The 17,888-nt window shown below is 47.0% G+C and overlaps 1 protein-coding gene across 10 annotated transcripts in view; it reads right to left on the reverse strand.

Moving 5' to 3' along the window:
* Nucleotides 1-17,245, reverse strand: part of USP30 (ubiquitin specific peptidase 30) — a 28,499-nt gene extending 11,254 nt beyond the window's left edge. For 7 of the 10 annotated variants that reach the window (XR_014303057.1, XR_014303058.1, XR_014303059.1 and 4 more), the window contains exons 1-7: nt 16,994-17,241; nt 13,493-13,602; nt 12,184-12,366; nt 6,866-6,969; nt 2,368-2,466; nt 1,724-1,769; nt 445-539 (exon numbers count right to left, since the gene is read on the reverse strand). Coding sequence is in view for 2 of the 10 variants with exons in the window: in XM_082700116.1 (XP_082556242.1) it covers nt 445-539; nt 1,724-1,769; nt 2,368-2,466; nt 6,866-6,969; nt 12,184-12,366; nt 13,493-13,602; nt 16,994-17,076 (720 nt within the window). In the remaining 8 variants the exon portion in view is untranslated. Of the gene's footprint in view, nt 1-444; nt 540-1,723; nt 1,770-2,367; nt 2,467-6,865; nt 6,970-12,183; nt 12,367-13,492; nt 13,603-16,993 lie in introns of all 10 variants that reach the window. The other 3 variants (XR_014303056.1, XM_082700117.1, XR_014303063.1) reach the window with 2 other exon arrangements.
* Nucleotides 17,246-17,888: the final 643 nt, after the last annotated feature.

Below are 17,888 nucleotides of genomic sequence, written 5' to 3' on the forward strand. Positions count from 1 at the left end.
GCCCAGAGTCCCAAGATTGAGTCCCGCATCAGGCTCCCAGCTCCGCAGGGAGTCTGCTTCTCCCTCTGACCTTCCCCTCTCTCATGCTTTCTCTCTCTCTCTCTCGCAAATAAATAAAATCTTTACAAAAAAAAAAAAAAAAAAAAAAGGTCAAAAAACAAAACAAAACCCAAACCCCACCGAACAACAGAATCTGTTGTCTACTGTCAGTGTAGACCCAACCTCAAGACTCAGGTCTGCTCCTCTCAGTGCAGAAGATGTCAAGGAGGGTCAAAGGACATGCGGGCACTGAGTAAAGGGAGGCGGTCTATCCAGGAAGTAAGCAGAGCCAGGCGACCACAAACGCCATCTACCAACATCAGTCCACACTCTACAGATGCTTCCCAAGTCTTGAGTTGAAAGAAAACCTCTCCAGAAAACAGCAAGCACTGGTACTGTATTTACCTGGTGTTCACAGTGTTTGCAGACCATGTTGCTCGTCAGCCTTCCATGGAAAGGATGCTGAGATTTCCAGTGATTGGACGTGGGGTGAGGTGAGCCTGGAACACAGAACATGTCTTGCTGTGTGCCACCTTGGCACCAACCTCAAAACCCACCAGCCTTTTTAGTATTTGGTAGCAACTCCCTCTTTGAAATAAATGTTCCTGAAAAGTAAACTGAAAGAGCTTTCCTTATGGACTTCCATCAAAAAGACAACCCATCCCATTCACAGGAAAATTTACGCAAGTCCTTCGATGTGGTTTCTATATAATGGGTATAGCCCATTTAAAAAAGGAATTTGTACTATATGTTAGCTAACTTGAATTTAAATAAAGACTTGAAACAAAATTAAATTTAAAAAAGGAACTGGTATTGAATAATGTATTTATTAGATATTTAAGATGTTTAGATGTCCAAGGAAGGATGTTTAGATGTCCAAGGAAGGACACCATGACAGAATACTCCAGAAAGTGAGATAAACTTCCAAAAATCATCAGAGTAAGCAAGTTCTGAAAAACTGGAATTTTTTTTTTTTTTTTTTTAATAAGATGGGAGATGAAGTAATCAACAGTATGGTAGGCTAGTCAGAAACACATGCCCTACAGTCAGGCAGCCCTGGGCTCTGTCCTGGCTTTGCTTCTCATTAGTTTTATGACTCAGGAAGTCACTTCATCTCTGTGAACCTTGGTTCACTGGAAATGGGGACAATTATTAACTCATTATCCCCACGATCAACTTCATACCACTGCTGTGAGGCTTAAATGAGACGCTATAGGGCGCAGCACACAGTTTGGGCCTGAAAAGATAGTCACTGTTATTACTAGTGATGCATAACAGAATTCACATGTCTTTTTCTTTTTTCCCCCTTAAGTTTAGGTCTTAAGAAAAAAACAATCTCCTCCTAACGAGGACTGTGATCACCTGCTGAGGACATGGCAGTTTCAGCTTAAGGAGCTTCTCATGAGATCAGTTCAAGAAGGTAAAAGGAAACCCTTGTTGGAAGTAGAAATAAATCCGTTGCTTTTTTTTCCAGGCGTAAAACAGCAAGGTGTGAGGGAACAATTCAAGATGGCCCAAGGGAACAAGGTAGAGCTGTCTGTAAAACCCAAACTCCTCTGCAAGTACACACAGTTCCAGCTGGACTGGATGTCCCCAGAAAAAAGCTGTTGTTTTAAACAAGCAAATCACTGTCACATCTCAAAAGTACCCATCTTACATGTTCTAGTTCAAGGGGAATGATTACCTCTTGTGCGGCAGGTTATTTGTTTAGGAGTTATTTCTGGCTGCTGCTATAGGGGAAAAAAGAAAAAAAACAGACTGAAAATCCAGCTGCGATCCCTTTTATTCCCCCTCACCCTGCTCCTAAAGCTTGCAAGTTTCCCTGCTGGTTGCACCACTTAAACCCAGTTTTTAACTAGAGATCCTAATAGAAGCCCTAATGAGTCTCTCTGGCTGGTAACCATACCCAATCTTTCATTAAATGGAAAACACATTTCCTGTCTCTGGAACATTCCTCCCTACTCCTTTATTAGTTAACTTTTATCAACTCCCTAATATTTATCATGTACCAGGGAAATGAGGATTCATTTAGCATTCCTGTGGCTCCTTGTTCCCTGCATTAAATAGAGGGAAAAATACCTTTTCTTCTCCAAGCCAAGACAAATTGCAGTAATGAAATCATTTTAAAGAGCCCTGACACCCCTAACCAAAGTCACCAACTGCAAAGGTTGCAGCTAAAGACAATCCCCCAGCCCACGCCCACTCTTGATTTTTACTGAGACTTACTTCCGAGTTTAGAGTCGTACAAGGACTCTACTTGCGTTCCCTATCCATCCCCGTGAAACAGGCACAAACCACACACACGTCTTGGAACTACTACGGGCTTACCTCCAGGGAATGCACATCAAACAAATGGGTGACCCGGGGCTGCCGGTCCCGCTCGTCTTCCAGGGATGAGGTAATGACATGGAATAACTCGTGGGCATCCTGTCAAAGGGCAAAGCAGCTTCAGAGACGCCCGACAGGGCCCTGGGTGCACCGCCAGGCAGAATCCTGCAGCTAAGAGGGCAGAATTGCTTTCCACCTTCTCAAGCTTCAGCCTATTAAATGGAACTTTATATCCCAGACATTTTCACCCCAAAGGCCCTCAACTAAGGGGTCCAAGGGGAGAGAGGAGAGCGAGCTGGGGCTGGGGAGGCTGCCTTCACACCAGCTGTCTCTGAGCCTGTTTCAGCTTTGTCAACAAGGCCCTGACCTCCACTCCACTGGACTGCTTTACTGTGGTAAAGCATACATGCGACATCCAAGCTGCCCTCTGAGCCTGTTTTTAGGCACACAGCCCTGTGGGGTGAAGCACACTCACACTGTTGTGTGACCATCAGCATAACTCATCTAGCTTTCCCAACCGAAACTCTGTCCCCATATAATTCTGACCCCACCCCCTCCCTGGTGGCCACCTCTATGTCCAGCAGTTTGGCTCCTTGTGGGAACTTGCACAAGGAATCATAGTGTTTGTCCTTCCATGACTGGCTCCACTGAACTCGAAGTCTGTGAGGCTCACCCACGGTGTAGACTGTGTCAGCATCTCCTTCCTTCATAAAGTTGAGTAATATTCCTTTGTGTGTGTATATAAATACCTAAGCACATATAGGCATATATATTCTATTGCATGTGTGCACATGTACACACGTGTGCGTGCACCCCCACCCACATCTTGTGTATCTGTTCCTACGCTGATGGACATGGAGCTGCTTCGACCTTCAGTGGTCGTGGATAGTACAGCTATGCATATGGGTGCACGAGTATCCGCCAGAGTCTGGCTTCCAGTTCTTTGGGGCACACACCTGGACATGGAACTGTTTATCATATGGCAGGGGGCTGCTCTCCCCAAAAGCCAAAACCATCCCTGGCTCTTCAGGGATGGGCAGGTCTCTCCTCCCCGGAATTCTGGAGGCACGGAGAGCTGTGCTCCCCCTGCGGTCACCAGGGTGATCTTTTAAGAGGTAGATGTCTTTATTCTTCGGCTTTCAATGGTGAGCCAGCACACACGTTCCCATCGAAGGGCCTGCTCTTCCCGCCCCATCTTCACACAGTTGCCTCCTTCTCATCCTTCAAATTTCTGCTGGAAAGGCATGTCCTGAAGGAGACCCTCCTGCAAGGCCCCTCCCTGACACAAGCCTTCCCCTTCCACCTTCTGCTGGTGCAGCTGGTGGGGGGGGGGGGTCCTCTACCTCCAACACACACCCCAAATTTCAGAGGACTCTGTCTCCCCTGCCTCAACCCCAATCTGAGCCAGGCCATCAGCAGCCTGGATGCCTGCAACGGCCTCCTGACTTTCCTGTCTGCTCCCTCTGCCCCACTACGGTCTCCCTGGTATAGCACGTCTTGTTCAAACACAGACCAGGGCATAGCAGTCCCTGTTCCAGGCCGCCAGTGGCTCCCCACCACACACAGAACAGAAGCCCAACTCTGGCCCAGGGCACCCGGGGGCCCACACAATCTGCCCCTTGCTGCTGTCTGAGCCCCTCCCCGCGACTGCCCTCCCGCCCCTGGCCGCAGCCATGCTGGCCCCCTTGCCCTTCCCCAAACGTGGTATCCTCTCACCCTTCGAGGTCCTGTCTGAAGCTCCTCACAGGCCTCCCTCATTTTCAGACTTCAGGTCTCAGCAAAAACCTCACGTCTCCAGAAGAGCCTTCGCTACCTAAGGGAGTCTCTGCACTGTTTCTCTCCCCCCCATCCCCAGCTCTAGGCCCCCCAGCTCACACTGGCACATCAGCACACTTTTCTTCTTGTTAGTGGATCTTGAAATGACCTCTTTACTATCCACAGTCCTCTGCTAGAATATGAACTCCCTGCGAGCAGGAGCCCAGCAAGTCCCATTCGCCACCACGACCCCAGGCCCTCAACAGGCCCCAACTGAAGCAGGCATTCCACAAACATCTGCCGCGTGTATCCATGAATCCCTCCCAGGCTAGGACAGCAGTCAGCAAGAGAGTGATGGGAGGTTCAAACATAAATGAGGCAAGGCTGTGGAGGGACTCACAACCCAGGGGTAGATGGGGCAGCCTAGCTAGTGATCTAGCAGCAGCGCTAAGCCTGAAGGTGGACTGGCTCTTCCAGGGAGGCTCGCGGACAAGGCATCTGAAGTAGGAGCAGGGGTTCACCAAATAGAAGAATCCCAAGATAGGGTGGAGTCAGACCCACACCCTATTCTATCCCTGTTGGCCAAGGAACTACTTGGCCTTGAGACAAGGAATGTCTTGAAGCAGAGGGTAGCTTCGCTGTGCACTTCTGCACCAGAGTGGCCCAAATCCTGCCTCTGCCACTTCAACAGTGCTGCTGCCCCTCGGAACAATTTGTCACTTAAACTGTAACCTCTGGAGGATTTTACTAGTGGCCAAGCACATTTAGATATGGCCTTAAGAAACACTGATACTGACAACAGGTCTTTGGGGAGAAGGATGATGTACGACCGTGAAGCTGGGCAGCTGGGGATGCCCGGCTCGCTCAGGGCGGAACGCCGCCTGCTTCAGGGAAGCCGAGCACCCGAGCACCCGGGAACGCCCGGTCAGCTCAGGGTGGAACGAAAACTGCCTGCTTCCCTTTTTCGTTGTCGCTCCTTTCTCTTCCCAGAAGTGCCCGTTGTTAGTTAGATGAGTCCTTTGAATGTGCTTGGTTAACTATAAACCTTACCCTCCTCCTTGCTGGCCTGCAAGACGTGACTAACGTGTGACCTTCATCAATCCTTCTGTTGGCTATTGTTTTCTATCTAATAAAAGTGAGACTGTGGAGTTGCTCGTGGCAGCAGTCCTTTTTGACTGTTGTCCCCTGCTCCCAGTCTTTTGCAGCTGACTTGTTTGTGCCTAATTCTTCTCTCGTCAGCCGACTGGAAGCGGCACAACAGCTGTGTAACTCTGGGATTCTCTGAACCTCAGTGTTCTCCTCGGCAAGATGGGGACAGTAACAGTGAGTCCTTACAGGTGTGCCATGGGGATGAATGCAGAGAAGTCACACGAGTCCAGCACCTGGCCCGATATGTCCCCCACAGCTCTAGTTCCAAAAAGTGGGTGGGAGTGCGAGTCTGCCGCTGACTGACCAGATCAGTGATGATGAAGAGGCGCACAGGCCCCAGGCCAGGCAGGAGGAGGCCGATGGCCAACCACACCTGCCTCTTTCCAAGCACACCACAGCACTGAGTGGCTCGGTGATGACTGCAGGCTGAAGCTGCTGGAAACACTTCCCAAGAGGAATGGGGACATCGGCGGGTCCTTGACAGAAGAGCAGGACTTAGACAAAGGACCTGATGTCCTTGGGACTAAATCGCAGTCACTCACTCAGTTTAGGGAGAGGAAAACGAGGCTAAATCCTGTCAGCTACCAGAGGAGGATTTAGTACGCATTTTCTAAATGGAAAAACATTTCAATAGACAAGGGATTCATCGAGACACACTGTAAGAGAGTTGAAACCATCAACACTGTGTTTAAAAAGGAACACCTGCTTGGCTTCAGCCTAGGATGGAAACAGAGGTAGTCTTTAAAAATAAGGGGAGCTGGAAAGGCTTCCCACTTCACTTTCCAGCATTTTTAAATGCTTTTCACTCCCAGCCTACCCTTTTGGGGGCCTAAAGGCCATCTCCCATTTCTCAGGTCTGCTGTCTGGACAGCGGAGGCAGGAGCACCCAACACAGAGCTGGCCGAAGCCAGCCAGGAATGTGGCCAGGGAGGACGGTAGATGACCTGTCCCTACAACTTCACCATCTCAGCTTCGGCCAGACTCACTGTCCAGACTAGCACTCTGAGGACGACGACGGTGGCCAGGACCAAAAAGGGCAGTGAATCTGTAGTTGTGCAAAAACGGGTCCGAGGGGCTGGAGGAAGGCCCTGGGGTTTCCCAGTACACCTGCTCAAGGCCGGGGGCCACTTCAATTAATCTAGCCTCTAAAAACAGATTTTTTTTTTTTTAAATGAGGATGTGGTTCAAAAAAGGGTCTCACCTGAATCTCTCTCTGCTTCTACGGTAAAGCCACCTGCTTGCTGCTCTCCAAAGGACCCAGGTAATCAAGTGCAAAGTCACTCAAGGACCAAACAGAGGCTCGCTCTTTGGCAACTGTTCAAACCCTATCCTGTGAACCTTCCACCCACTGGGAAAACAAAAACAAAACCAAAACAGCGGTCTTTTTCCTGACCACGAGAACAGGAACAAAGTTCATGATCTGGTCCCAGAATACTAAACTGCCAGAGAAATGTACACTCAGGCGAGGCAAGTGCAAGCTCAACACTGGCATTTATTCCTCATGCCGCAGCATCGAGGCTGGTTTTCAACCCTCATTGCTAGCACAGGCCCCAATGCGTGCGTGAGTGGGCAGGACTTTGAATGGGGTGTTCACCTGTTCTTCAAAGGAAGAGATCTGCCATCTGTACATTCTTAAGACATCCAACAAGCAGCTTGCATCTAAGACCTCATCGTCGGTGACTTCTTGGCAGGACAGAGCTGGAAAGCAGAAAGGCAATTGTTAGATTCTCTGGCGAAACAACAAACCAGGAAATGTACCCCCCACAACATATCAAAGCTAATTAAGCATCTCACTGTAAAATTCACCTTGGAATTACAGCTCTTTCATTATTCCTCTCTGTAGCTTTACCCAAGGCTTAGAGGGCTGTTAGGCACTGTGTGTTTCCTGAGTGAATGTGATTTTTTCATGAGCCTGTAGCATTTAAATGAAGAAACCTGCTTCAGCTTTTTGAATTACTGTCTCGATATAAACTGTTGTAAGATTTCTACTGAATGAAATGGTTTTAACTCACAACTCTGAGGGCAGCAAGGCCCTTAAACATTTCATCTAGTCCAAGCCACACTCAATGCTTGACTCGCCTCTATTGGACTCTCTCTGAGGCCACAGGGCCTTCGCTTATGTCTGTCCGCCCTGGAGTTTCTGATTATCACGGTAAAGCACCAAGCCATATGTGGCAGCCTGAAGGGGACTGCTGTGGGGTTTACTTTTCTTTCTTTCATGTAGGCTCCAGGGCCAGTGTAGAGCCCAACACGGGGCTTGAACTAATGACCGTGAGATCAAGACCTGAGCTAAGATCAAGAACCAGACACTCAACCGACTGAGCCAATCAGGTGCCCCTGAGTTTACTTTTCAGTCATAAGTAGGAATCAAGCCTAATGAACAAAAACACAAGTGTGATGGGCTTATGAGTTTACATTATAGTTACAGCTAGATCAAGGATTGGCAAATGTTGTCAAGGGTCAGACAAAAGACATTTTTGGCTTTGCGAGCTCTGCAGCAGCTACTCAACTCTGCTATCATAGCATCCCGGCAGCCATAAAGAGCAAGTAAATGGGCACGAATGTTTCAATAAAACTTTATTGACGAAAGCACGCAGTGGGGCAGACATGGTCGGCACACCATAGTTTGCTGATTTCCTGATCTTGCTGGCCCCCTCCACAGTATATTTCACTGGACCACGACTGCTAGAGTATGGAAGATAAAAATACTGGGGCCAGGGGCGTCTGGGTGGCTCAGTGGGTAGGGCCTCTGCCTTTGGCTCTGGTCATGATCCCAGGGTCCTGGGATCGAGCCCTACATCGGGCTCTCTGCTCCGCGGGGAGACTGCTTTCTCCTCTCTCTCTGCCTGTTTGTGATCTCTGTCAAATAAATAAATAAAATCTTAAAAAAAAAAAATACTGGGGCCTGCCACCTCAGGGCAGCTTCCCAAATGCAATTAACTCTGGGAAAACGAAGCTAGCCTATTTCTTCTCTTTGATCTGCTGTTGGTGAACTTGAGACATTCCTTTGACTACTTCAGGCTCTGACTTGGGAGGTTCTGAGCAACCTCCATCTGGATCTGAATGTGGTGGTGCCTCTGGGGGGTAACGTGGGGAGCAGCAGCAGCCCAGTAGCCAGTGCTAAGTCCTGAGGCCTGTCTTACCAGGGCAGATCTATCCTGGTGTCAGACTTTTATCCTCCAGAACAAAGGGAGCCTTTTCAGAAGGCAACTGTACTTCCCTTTCTCCTCCTACACTCCTCAGTGTAGCCTGTCAGTTGGCTTTTTTCCTCCAAAGGAAAATTTTACTGTCCCCTTTAGCCTAATTTTGCCCAAAATGCTGTGGGACGATTTGGCAGTATCTACGACTTTTCATATCCTACAATTCATATCCTAGTATCTCTCTCAGGATCTATGCTAGGGAAACAAAGGCTTGTATGCACTATGGGCGCAAATAAGAACATTCACTGTAGCCCGTTTATGACAACAAGGCCCCGGAGGCAAACAAATAGCTAAATAATAGTATCTTATGGATACTGTGCAACTGTGAAAGTGAACGAGGTTTGCAAATCGCACGTATAAGGGACCGATATCCAGAACATATTAAGAGTACCTAAGACATAACAATAAAAACACAGACAACCCAATTCAAAAATGGAGAAGGGACTGGAGTAGACATTTACAAAATGAAAACAAACACAAAAAACACAACTATACAAATGGCGAGAAACACAGGAAAACTCCTGCTCAACAATACTTCTCAGTAGGGATGCAGATCAAAAACCACAACGAGATGATCGCCTCACACCCAAGACTGCTACTGTCAAAAAGACAGACAATAACAAGTGTTGGCGAGGATGTGGAGAGTTAGAGCGCTGCGTGCACTGTCAGGGGAAGGCAAAATGGTGCATCTGCCCTGGAAAACAGCATGACAAGTCCTCAAAAGAATTAAACAGAATTTCCACCTGATCTAGTAATTCCACTTCTAGGTATAGACCCCAAAAGAATTAGGAGCAGGGACATCAATAGAAATCTGTACAGCCATGCTCACAGAAGAATTATTCACAGTAGCCAGTGGGGGAACCACACAAATGTCCCTTGACTTATGAATGGACAAACAAAATGCCACATGTACACACAATGGGGTATTATTCCTCTGAAGCCTTAAACAGGAATGGAATTCTGCCCCACACTACAGCGTGGATGAACCTCAAGGACATGATGCTGAGTGAAATAAGCCAGAAGCACGAGGACAAACACTGTAGGATTCCACTCTGGGAGATACAGAATCAAACTCATAGACAGAAAGTACGACTGTGGCTTCCAGGATCTGGGGGACTAAGGAGAATGGGAAGTCACTGCTTAATAGACACAGTTTCAGGACAGGATGATGGAAAAGTTCTGGTGAAGAGAAGAGTGGGTTCGGTTACCCAGCAAGGCAAAGGTACTCAAAATGCTACCCAAACATGCACTTAAAAATGGTTAAGATGGTACCTGCTTTATGTTATGGATATTTTACCATAATTTTTAAAAAGTGGCCAGTGGGAATGAGCAGGCAACCCACAGAAGATATAAGCCCGATAAACTCACAAAGAGAAAAAAACGAATGAGGTAGGGCTATGTGTGCTAAAACAGACACTCTTGCACCATTATGCTATTTGGTTATGAAAAAACATAAACATAACAATATATAATTTCTACGGGTGCTTAGAAGCATATTTAAGTACACAGAAAATGGTCTGGAAGGATACATTTGTATTTTTCTTTGGAAAGAAATGAGGGGAATGGGAGCAGGGCAGTGATAAAGGGGAACTGTGACTTTATGTGTGATGCTTTAAATTTTAGCAGCAGAGTGTATTCAAGCGTTACTTGTGAAATTAAAAATTATCTCTAAGACCCAAAATAAACGACCCTGAAAAGCAGAGACAGGGAAGGGAGCCTAGACTCTAGGTGGAGCACGGCTCCAGTTCCCAGCCCTGGGTCACGCATGTGAAGAGGGAAGACCAGCGGTCATGCTGGGAGAGAACTCAACCTGTGTTGTACTGCCCACATTTCAGCTTTCCGCTCTGGGATGGTACTTGCTTACAACAGGAGAGCAGAAGAAATTACTTTCAAATTGCCTGTGATACAGAAGAGCAGAACTCGCTTTCCGTGTCAAGCTGAGATCACCTGGGAACACATCTCTGCAAAGCAACAGTGAACCGAGTGTTTTCTAAATCCAGTTTTTTTCCTGACTGTGAGAGGGATATATGCTTACTGTTGAGAGCTTTAGAAATACGGTTGTTATAAGAGACTCTTAATCTCACAAAACAAACTGAGGGTTGCTGGGGGGAGGGGGGTAGGGAGAGGATGGTTGAGTTATAGACATTGGGGAGGGTATGTGCTATGGTGAGTGCTGTGAAGTGTGTAAGCCTGATGGTTCACAGACCTGTACCCCTGGAGCTAGTAATACATCATATACTAATAAAATTAAAAAAAAAATTTTTAAACAGAATAATAATAATTAAAAAAAAAAAAAAGAAATACAGTTGTTTTAAGGTTTCCAAACTGTCAGCTGCACAAGACCAAAACTGCCAAGGTGAATGTTTTGGTGTTTTCCTGTCCAGCCTCTATCTGTGGAAATCTTTGCTTTGCTGAAGTCAAATACAACATACTTCGAACACCGCTCTTTTAAACTTAACATTATAGCCTATGCCTGTCCCACATTAAAAACATCAACAACAAAAAACACTTGGCAAAGATGAATTCATAATGGCTACATAATATTCCAGTGACTGCTTAATCATTCTCCTGTGGGACCCCCTCCCCTGCTTTCCTTTGTAACCAGGTGTTGGGAAATCTTTGCACACATCCCAGCATTTCCCCAATTGTGTTCTGTGGAATGTCCTCAGGATGTGAAGAGATGTTATGGGAGGAAAAATTAGTTATACAGGCAAAAAGCTGGTTTAAAAATGAAGGTGGAGGGCGCCTGGGTGGCTCAGTGGGTTAAAGCCACTGCCTTCAGCTCAGGTCATGGTCTCAGGATCCTGGGATTGAGTCCCACATCAGGCTCTCTGCTCGGCAGGGAGCCTGCTTCTCTCTCTCTCTCTCTCTGTCTCTCTCTGCCTGCCTCTCCATCTACTTGTGATCTCTGTCAAATAAATAAATAAAATCTTAAAAAAAAAAAAAAAAATGAAGGTGGACGGGTGACCTCTTCAAACCCATGTGAAGCCTGTATAACAGTGACTCCCTTGGCTCAGCACCCCTAGTCAGCCACTCCGGAGCTCGTGGGCTCTTACAACTCCATTTCAGGCTAGTGTCAATCATGGTCAATGGAATTCCCAGGTCAGATGGTACTAGACTCTTTGCAAGCTAGTACCGTGTCGTTCCAAGCTGCTCTCCATAAAGCTGGCCCTATGTCGCCCTGCCACCAGCACATGTGAACATGTTGTCCAACAGCTGGGCAGGTCTGTGGAGTTTTCAGTCTTTGCTGACAGGCAGCACAATGATAACTTCACTGTTAAGGTTATTTCTATATCTTTGATGACAGCCAAGTTGCATATCTGAGTGTCTGTTAGATACTCTTCCCATCTACCTAAATACAGTCTGTACTATTTCTTCTGTGAACTACCTTATCGCTTAGTCTAAGACACTTCTTTTTTCTAAACTTTAATAAGCCAGAGTACTTCTTACAACCAAAATGCTTAAGTGGCAGTGGATTTGTTCTCTTCCCTAAAAAGCTGTTAATACACTGACAATTTTCAAAAACAAATGGTTACATCTTTAATTTTTTTTTTTTTAATAACTATTTGTATCTACTGCACCCACAGTGTTTTTTGGTTTTCTTTTTCCATGATGATCTGTGTTTCACACAGAAGCTATTAACCCTCTGCCTGCCCTCAGGGCTGCTGCTTTCAAAAGGCACACTATCCCCTTGAAGTTCCCGAGTAGATACCTTTGAGGAGGTGCAACAGCGTTAAGGATAAATACTGGTGGGGGGGAGCCTCCTTCTGATCCCGGGTGTACTGGGTGGTAAACTCTTCCAGCCACTTGATGAAAGCGGGGCAGGCAGACAGGCCTTGCAGCAGGGAGTTCATGAAGCAGGTGTTCCCTAAGTTGACAAGGCCAGGTACCAGCCCTGAAAAACGTGGGGGAAAGAAGAGAAAAGCACATCACACTGGACCAACTCTTTCTCTCCCACTTGGGAGCCAGGGTTTTTGCACTGGAACCTGACACCAAAAATCCCAATCTCAGGAAGTCCTTATCCATCAGGGGGCCAGGCATTCTGTTTGTACCAAGGCCTGGTCCTAGTGCTGCTCCTTCAGAAGACTGTAAGCAACAGAAGGACATATCCCCTGTCATGGGTTACTTTTGACCGCCACCACAGTGTCTGGCACAGCTTGTACAAAACACTTCGTAACATCTTTCTCTCATTCTCTCTCTCCTTTGATAAGAAAGCAACATCAGAACAGAAGAAAACAATTGTTCTTTTGTTGTTCCCCAAAACAATGATTTTGTTCTTATAATCAGTGCGAAAGATACGACCAGAGAAATTCTGATCAGTCTTTCTGCAATGAGATCCACAAAATTTGACATACTTCCCTTTTCTGCTTAAATCTTTTCAAAAAACTTTTTATTATGAAGGTTCTCATAACTTTTTTCAAAAAACTTTTTATTACGAAGGTTCTCTTTTACACAGGCATAAAACAAGAGGCTATATAATCAACTCCAATCATAACCACCCCCCCGATTTAACAATGATCAACATTTTGCTATACCGATCCTTTTTTTTTGTTTGCTTGTTGTAGCTGAATTTTAAGCAACATAAGTAGAGTAGCATTTACAAAAGGGGGCACATTTCAAAATAAGGAAATAGAATTTTGTATTAAAGATGGTAGCTGGCAACTCTTACTAGCTGACTAGCAGCTAGTCAGTGAAACCACAAACGTGTCACACAATCGGTCAGCTGTACTACTGAACAACACAGGCACCAGAGGAAGAACAGTTAGACAATTAAGCCACGTGAACTTTTTCATTACAGAGCATGTCTCAAACTCAAGATTTTGGAGGGGAAGGAACAGAAATCTTTGCACAATAGGGTCTAAAACAATGAGTCATTAAAAATAATTTCTGCTTAAAAGGAAGCAATGTCCAAAACTGGAGATACGAGAGAACAAAAACTGCCCTCCTCTTTTTGTACTGTTTTGGGACAGTAAGGGCTTGGGTTAAGTCTACGGACTATGATGCGATAACCTCATTCTTACCTTTTCTACGCTTCTTTCTTTCTGTAATAGGACCCCAAATCACATAGATGCCTGCAGCAAGGGCAGCAGCAATTCCACCTATAACACCCCAGTTCTTCATGACTTTATATCTAAAAAGGAAAATAAGTTTACCGTCTTCCCGCATCCCAAACGCAGCACGTGTAAATACAGATACAGGTACAAAGAAATAACATTTAATCATAATAACCGACTGACCCACTAAACACCTAATGTTCAAGCTAAACATTCTCATACAGTACAGGGTTATGTCTTGAAACTCAGCATGTTCAGACACGAGGATTTAAAGCCTAAGGCAGGTCACAGAAGCCCCGTCTCACTCAGAGGGGGATCTCAGGTTTTCCCCTTACTCTGCCTCCCATGCTGGCACCACATTGGCTATGTCAGGGCCTTTGCCTGGAATGCTCTCCCCGCTCCCCGGATCACTGCATGGCTCTCTCTCTCTCCCCTCCCCTGCACTTCTAACCAACAGTGAGAACCTGCACTGCTGGTCCCTTCTACCCAGTTCTGCATTTTCTTTTTATCACCTTGACTTATTAACTACAGTTATTGTCTGTGTCCCTCACTGGAGAGCAAAGTCCCTGGGGGCAGGGATCTTTGTCTGTTTTATATACCCCAAGTCTCTAGATCATGCCTGGCACCTAAGAGGTTCCTAATAGTATTTACTGGATGATTACACACTGGAGAAAACATATAGAAATGAATCTATCTTTTAGAAATCAACAGGGAGGGGAGCCTGGGTGGCTCAGGTGGTTAAGCACCTGCCTTCGGCTCAGGTCATGATCCCAGTGTCCTGGGATCAAATCCTGCATCGGGCTCCCTGCTCAGGGGGGAAGCTGCTTCTCCCTCTGTCTATCTCTCTGTCTCTCATAAATTTAAAAAAAAAAAAAAAACTTAAAGAAAAAAAGATTATTAAACAGGAAGGAGGCATACAATAGTATAAATGATCTTCTAAATCTTTACTAAATTAAAAATGTCTTAACTTGAGGCTTAAGCAATGAAGTTATTCTCTTACCACAAAGACACTTAAGCAATTTAAAAGTTTTTATACAAAGTTATGTATTTCCAACAAATAAGACAAACAACATGTGGGTGAATATCTATATATGCTATATATACTTGGACAGATGTGTTTGATATGTATATGTGTATGATATATTCTTATTCCAATGTATGCAGATGAACACCCTTTGGAGCTCAGCTCAGTCAACATTAACTCAAGACAGAGTCACTAGTGTTACCAGTAACTCTGTCTACAACAACCAACATCTTCCTAATATCATAACTAATATGACACATAACTGATAACTGAATTCCAAATAAATCTTTGTTCTCTGGAACAAAGTCAAGAGAATGCACACAGAACTTGGTTAAAAAAGGGGAGTTGCAGGCGCCTGGGTGACTCAGTCGTTAAGCGTCTGTCTTTGGCTCAGGTCATGATCCCAGGGCCCTGGGATCAAGCCCCGCATCAGGCTCCCTGTTCAGGAGCTTGTGTTCCCTCTCTCACTGTCTCTCTCATAAATAAAATCTTTAAGAAAAGAAGAAGAAGAAGAAAAAGAAAGGGGAGTTGTCTTAATCTGGTTCAATTAAGGCTCTGCTCTTCCTTAGGGCATCATTTTCCCTTCTCAGGCTCAGCTCTGTCACCTATACGACCAAGAGACCTGCTTCACGGGCGCTAGGGCATATGAGGCAAAGATGAGGGCTTAACAAACATTAGCTACTACAATTACTAAGTATTAACCATCTCAACTGCATTCGGCAAAGTTATTCTTGAATTTCTTAGTGCTGTATTGTGCTGACTTCCACACAACAGGTGTATTAACAAAAGTGCCTGGAAAAGTTAAAAGAACCATTACTGAAATTCTAAAGCACTTTACAACTGCTTTAAATTTCTTAAGCAAACACTAATATTTAAGGATGCATACTCTATGCCAGGCACTGTGACAATCTTATCTCATCCTAAAAACAATCCCACAGAGGTAGGTTCTATTATCATCTTTCTTTTCTTTTCTTTTTTTAAGATTTTTATTTACTTTAGAGAGAGCAAGAGCAGGGGAAAGGGAAGAAGGAGAGGGAGAAGCAAATTCCCCTGCTGAGCAGAGAGCCCGATGCTGGGCTCGATCCCAGGACCCTGAGATCAGGACCTGGGCTGAAGCCAGATGCTTAACCGAATGAGCCACCCACGTGCCCCTATCATCTTAATTTTCAGGTTAGAGTGCAGCCAACTTGGTCAAAGTGAGTGAGGCAGCATTGAACTGAATTCATGCCAAGTGTGTGCTTAAAACCACAAACCTCCTGAGGGAAACTGAAGGACAGAGAGTCCTAACGGATGGGAGAGAGGACTTGCCCAGGTCCTCAGCAAGGTATGGACAAAAAAATCCAGTGAAATTTGGTGACTCTGGAAACCCCCATCCCTCTGCAAAACGACAACACAGGAGAGCAGTGGGGTCTAGGAGTAAAAAGATCTGTCTTTTCCCCCAGCTCTACTGTGAGGTCAGCTGTAGGCCACAGGCAAAACCGTCTTAAGGCCCGTTTCCCACCTACAGAATGGGGGCACTGGACAGGACAGCCATTGAGGGCTCCCAGCACTGGCATAATAAGCTCTTTAAACCTGCTCCAGTTCCAGAGGAAAGAAGCTAGGCTGAGCAACAGGTCTCAGTCATTTAGGGTCAGTAATGCGGACGCAGTGTTCAGCTCTCAAGACTGGAGCCCATGGGAGGATGAAGAAAAGAAGGGAAAGAGGGGCCCTGACATGACTGGGGGCCCATACTACTGTGGGGTTCTAGCAGGAATGGGAGACCTTAACAGAACTGGAAGCCTTTACAGGTTAAGGAGTTCTGGGACCCTTGCAAGACAGAGATTCACAAATCAGACTGAAGACCCACATTGAATAAGGGATCCCTGGCTTGACTGGGGGATGGAGGATGACAGGAATAGGGGTACTGACAAAATGGGGTAAGGGCTAGCACACCTGGGTGGCTTTGCAGGGCTGTGAGAACCACGGCAGGACTGGGGAGCTTGGCAAGACTGGGGAACGCTGGCGGCTCAGGGCACGACAAGACTGGGGAGCCCAAAAGGACTGGGTGTACCCTGAAAGGATTAAGGGGTCCTGGAAGGCCTGCGCGGCGGCACTGAAAGGTCTGAGGGCCACTGGCAGAATTCGAGGCTTTGACAAGCCTGAGGGTGTCTGGAAGTTCCGGGGACAAGGACAGGATTGGAGGATGATATGGCAGGTGGGGGGCAGGGCACTGAGAATTTGGGGCGCTAACAGCACTGGGGAGGGCTGACAGAATTGGCGTTGCCGAAGAAATGGAGGGCCTGGAGGCTCATCCGCGGTCCCGCTTCGGGGCCTGGGCCTCCAACCGAGCCCAACGCAGAACCTCCGGAATGCTTGCTCCTGCTAGCGCCGTGAAAGGCCGCCGCAGGCCCAGGCTGGGGACCCTGGCCCCGGCCTCTCCGGCCGCCCCGCCCCCCAAGGCTCACCTGACGGCCGCCCCGGTCCGCAGGAAGCGCTGGATGGCCCGGTCCGCCGCGGTCATCGCCGCCTGAGCCCGGGTGCTCAGCATCGCGGGCGCGCCAGAGACCCGCCGCCGCCCCCGCCACTACCTCCGCGCTGGACCGAGGGCTCGGAAGGTTCCCGAGGCGGCGGAACCTGCAGCCGTGGTCCCAGCTCCTCTGGGGAAGGTAGGACGAAGGACTGGCTCCCCTGAAAACCGGAAGCAGCTGCCGCCGGAGAACAAGAGCCGACGGACCACATCCTTGTTTTCCCCGTTCCCCGCTTAGCAACCGGCGTCAGCGTCGGTTACCAAGGGAGGCCCTGTGACTCAGGCCCGCTGGGTGTTCAACTTGTGCTTTGGCTCCGTGCATTTTAAATGTCCCACTTCCAGCTCCTGGGACCATTTTAATTTTTTTAGTTATAAAGAGGGCAGGCCCGCCCGAAAGCGGGATCAGGCCTCGGCCACCCTTAGTTGTTATTGTCGTCGGAGTGTAAATAGGTCGCGGAGGAAAGGCCTTTAATGAGCACGCAGGACCATCTCTGACCGCATCACCATCTCTGACCGCATCACCAGAGAGCGCGAGGCCTTCCATGATAGCCACCGAGCTTACCGTTTACTTACATGCATTGCTAAGTACGTCACATGCATTCGTCCCATTCAAGCTTAAAGCCCTAATGTGACCCATACTTTACAGGAGATAGGAAGTAGTTGATAAGTGGTGGAAACAAGATTGGCAGCCAAGTCTGCCTCCAGAATAGCGCTGTCCCGTAGAAATATAACGGAGGCCACATTTTCTAATAGCCACGTTAAAAAAAAATGAAATTAATATTAACAATACCTTTTACTTGACCCGCTATGTCCAAAATATTGTCATTTCTTTA

This window comes from Mustela nivalis, assembly GCF_964662115.1.
Source record: "Mustela nivalis genome assembly, chromosome: 14".
Classification (NCBI taxonomy): Eukaryota; Metazoa; Chordata; class Mammalia; order Carnivora; family Mustelidae; genus Mustela; species Mustela nivalis.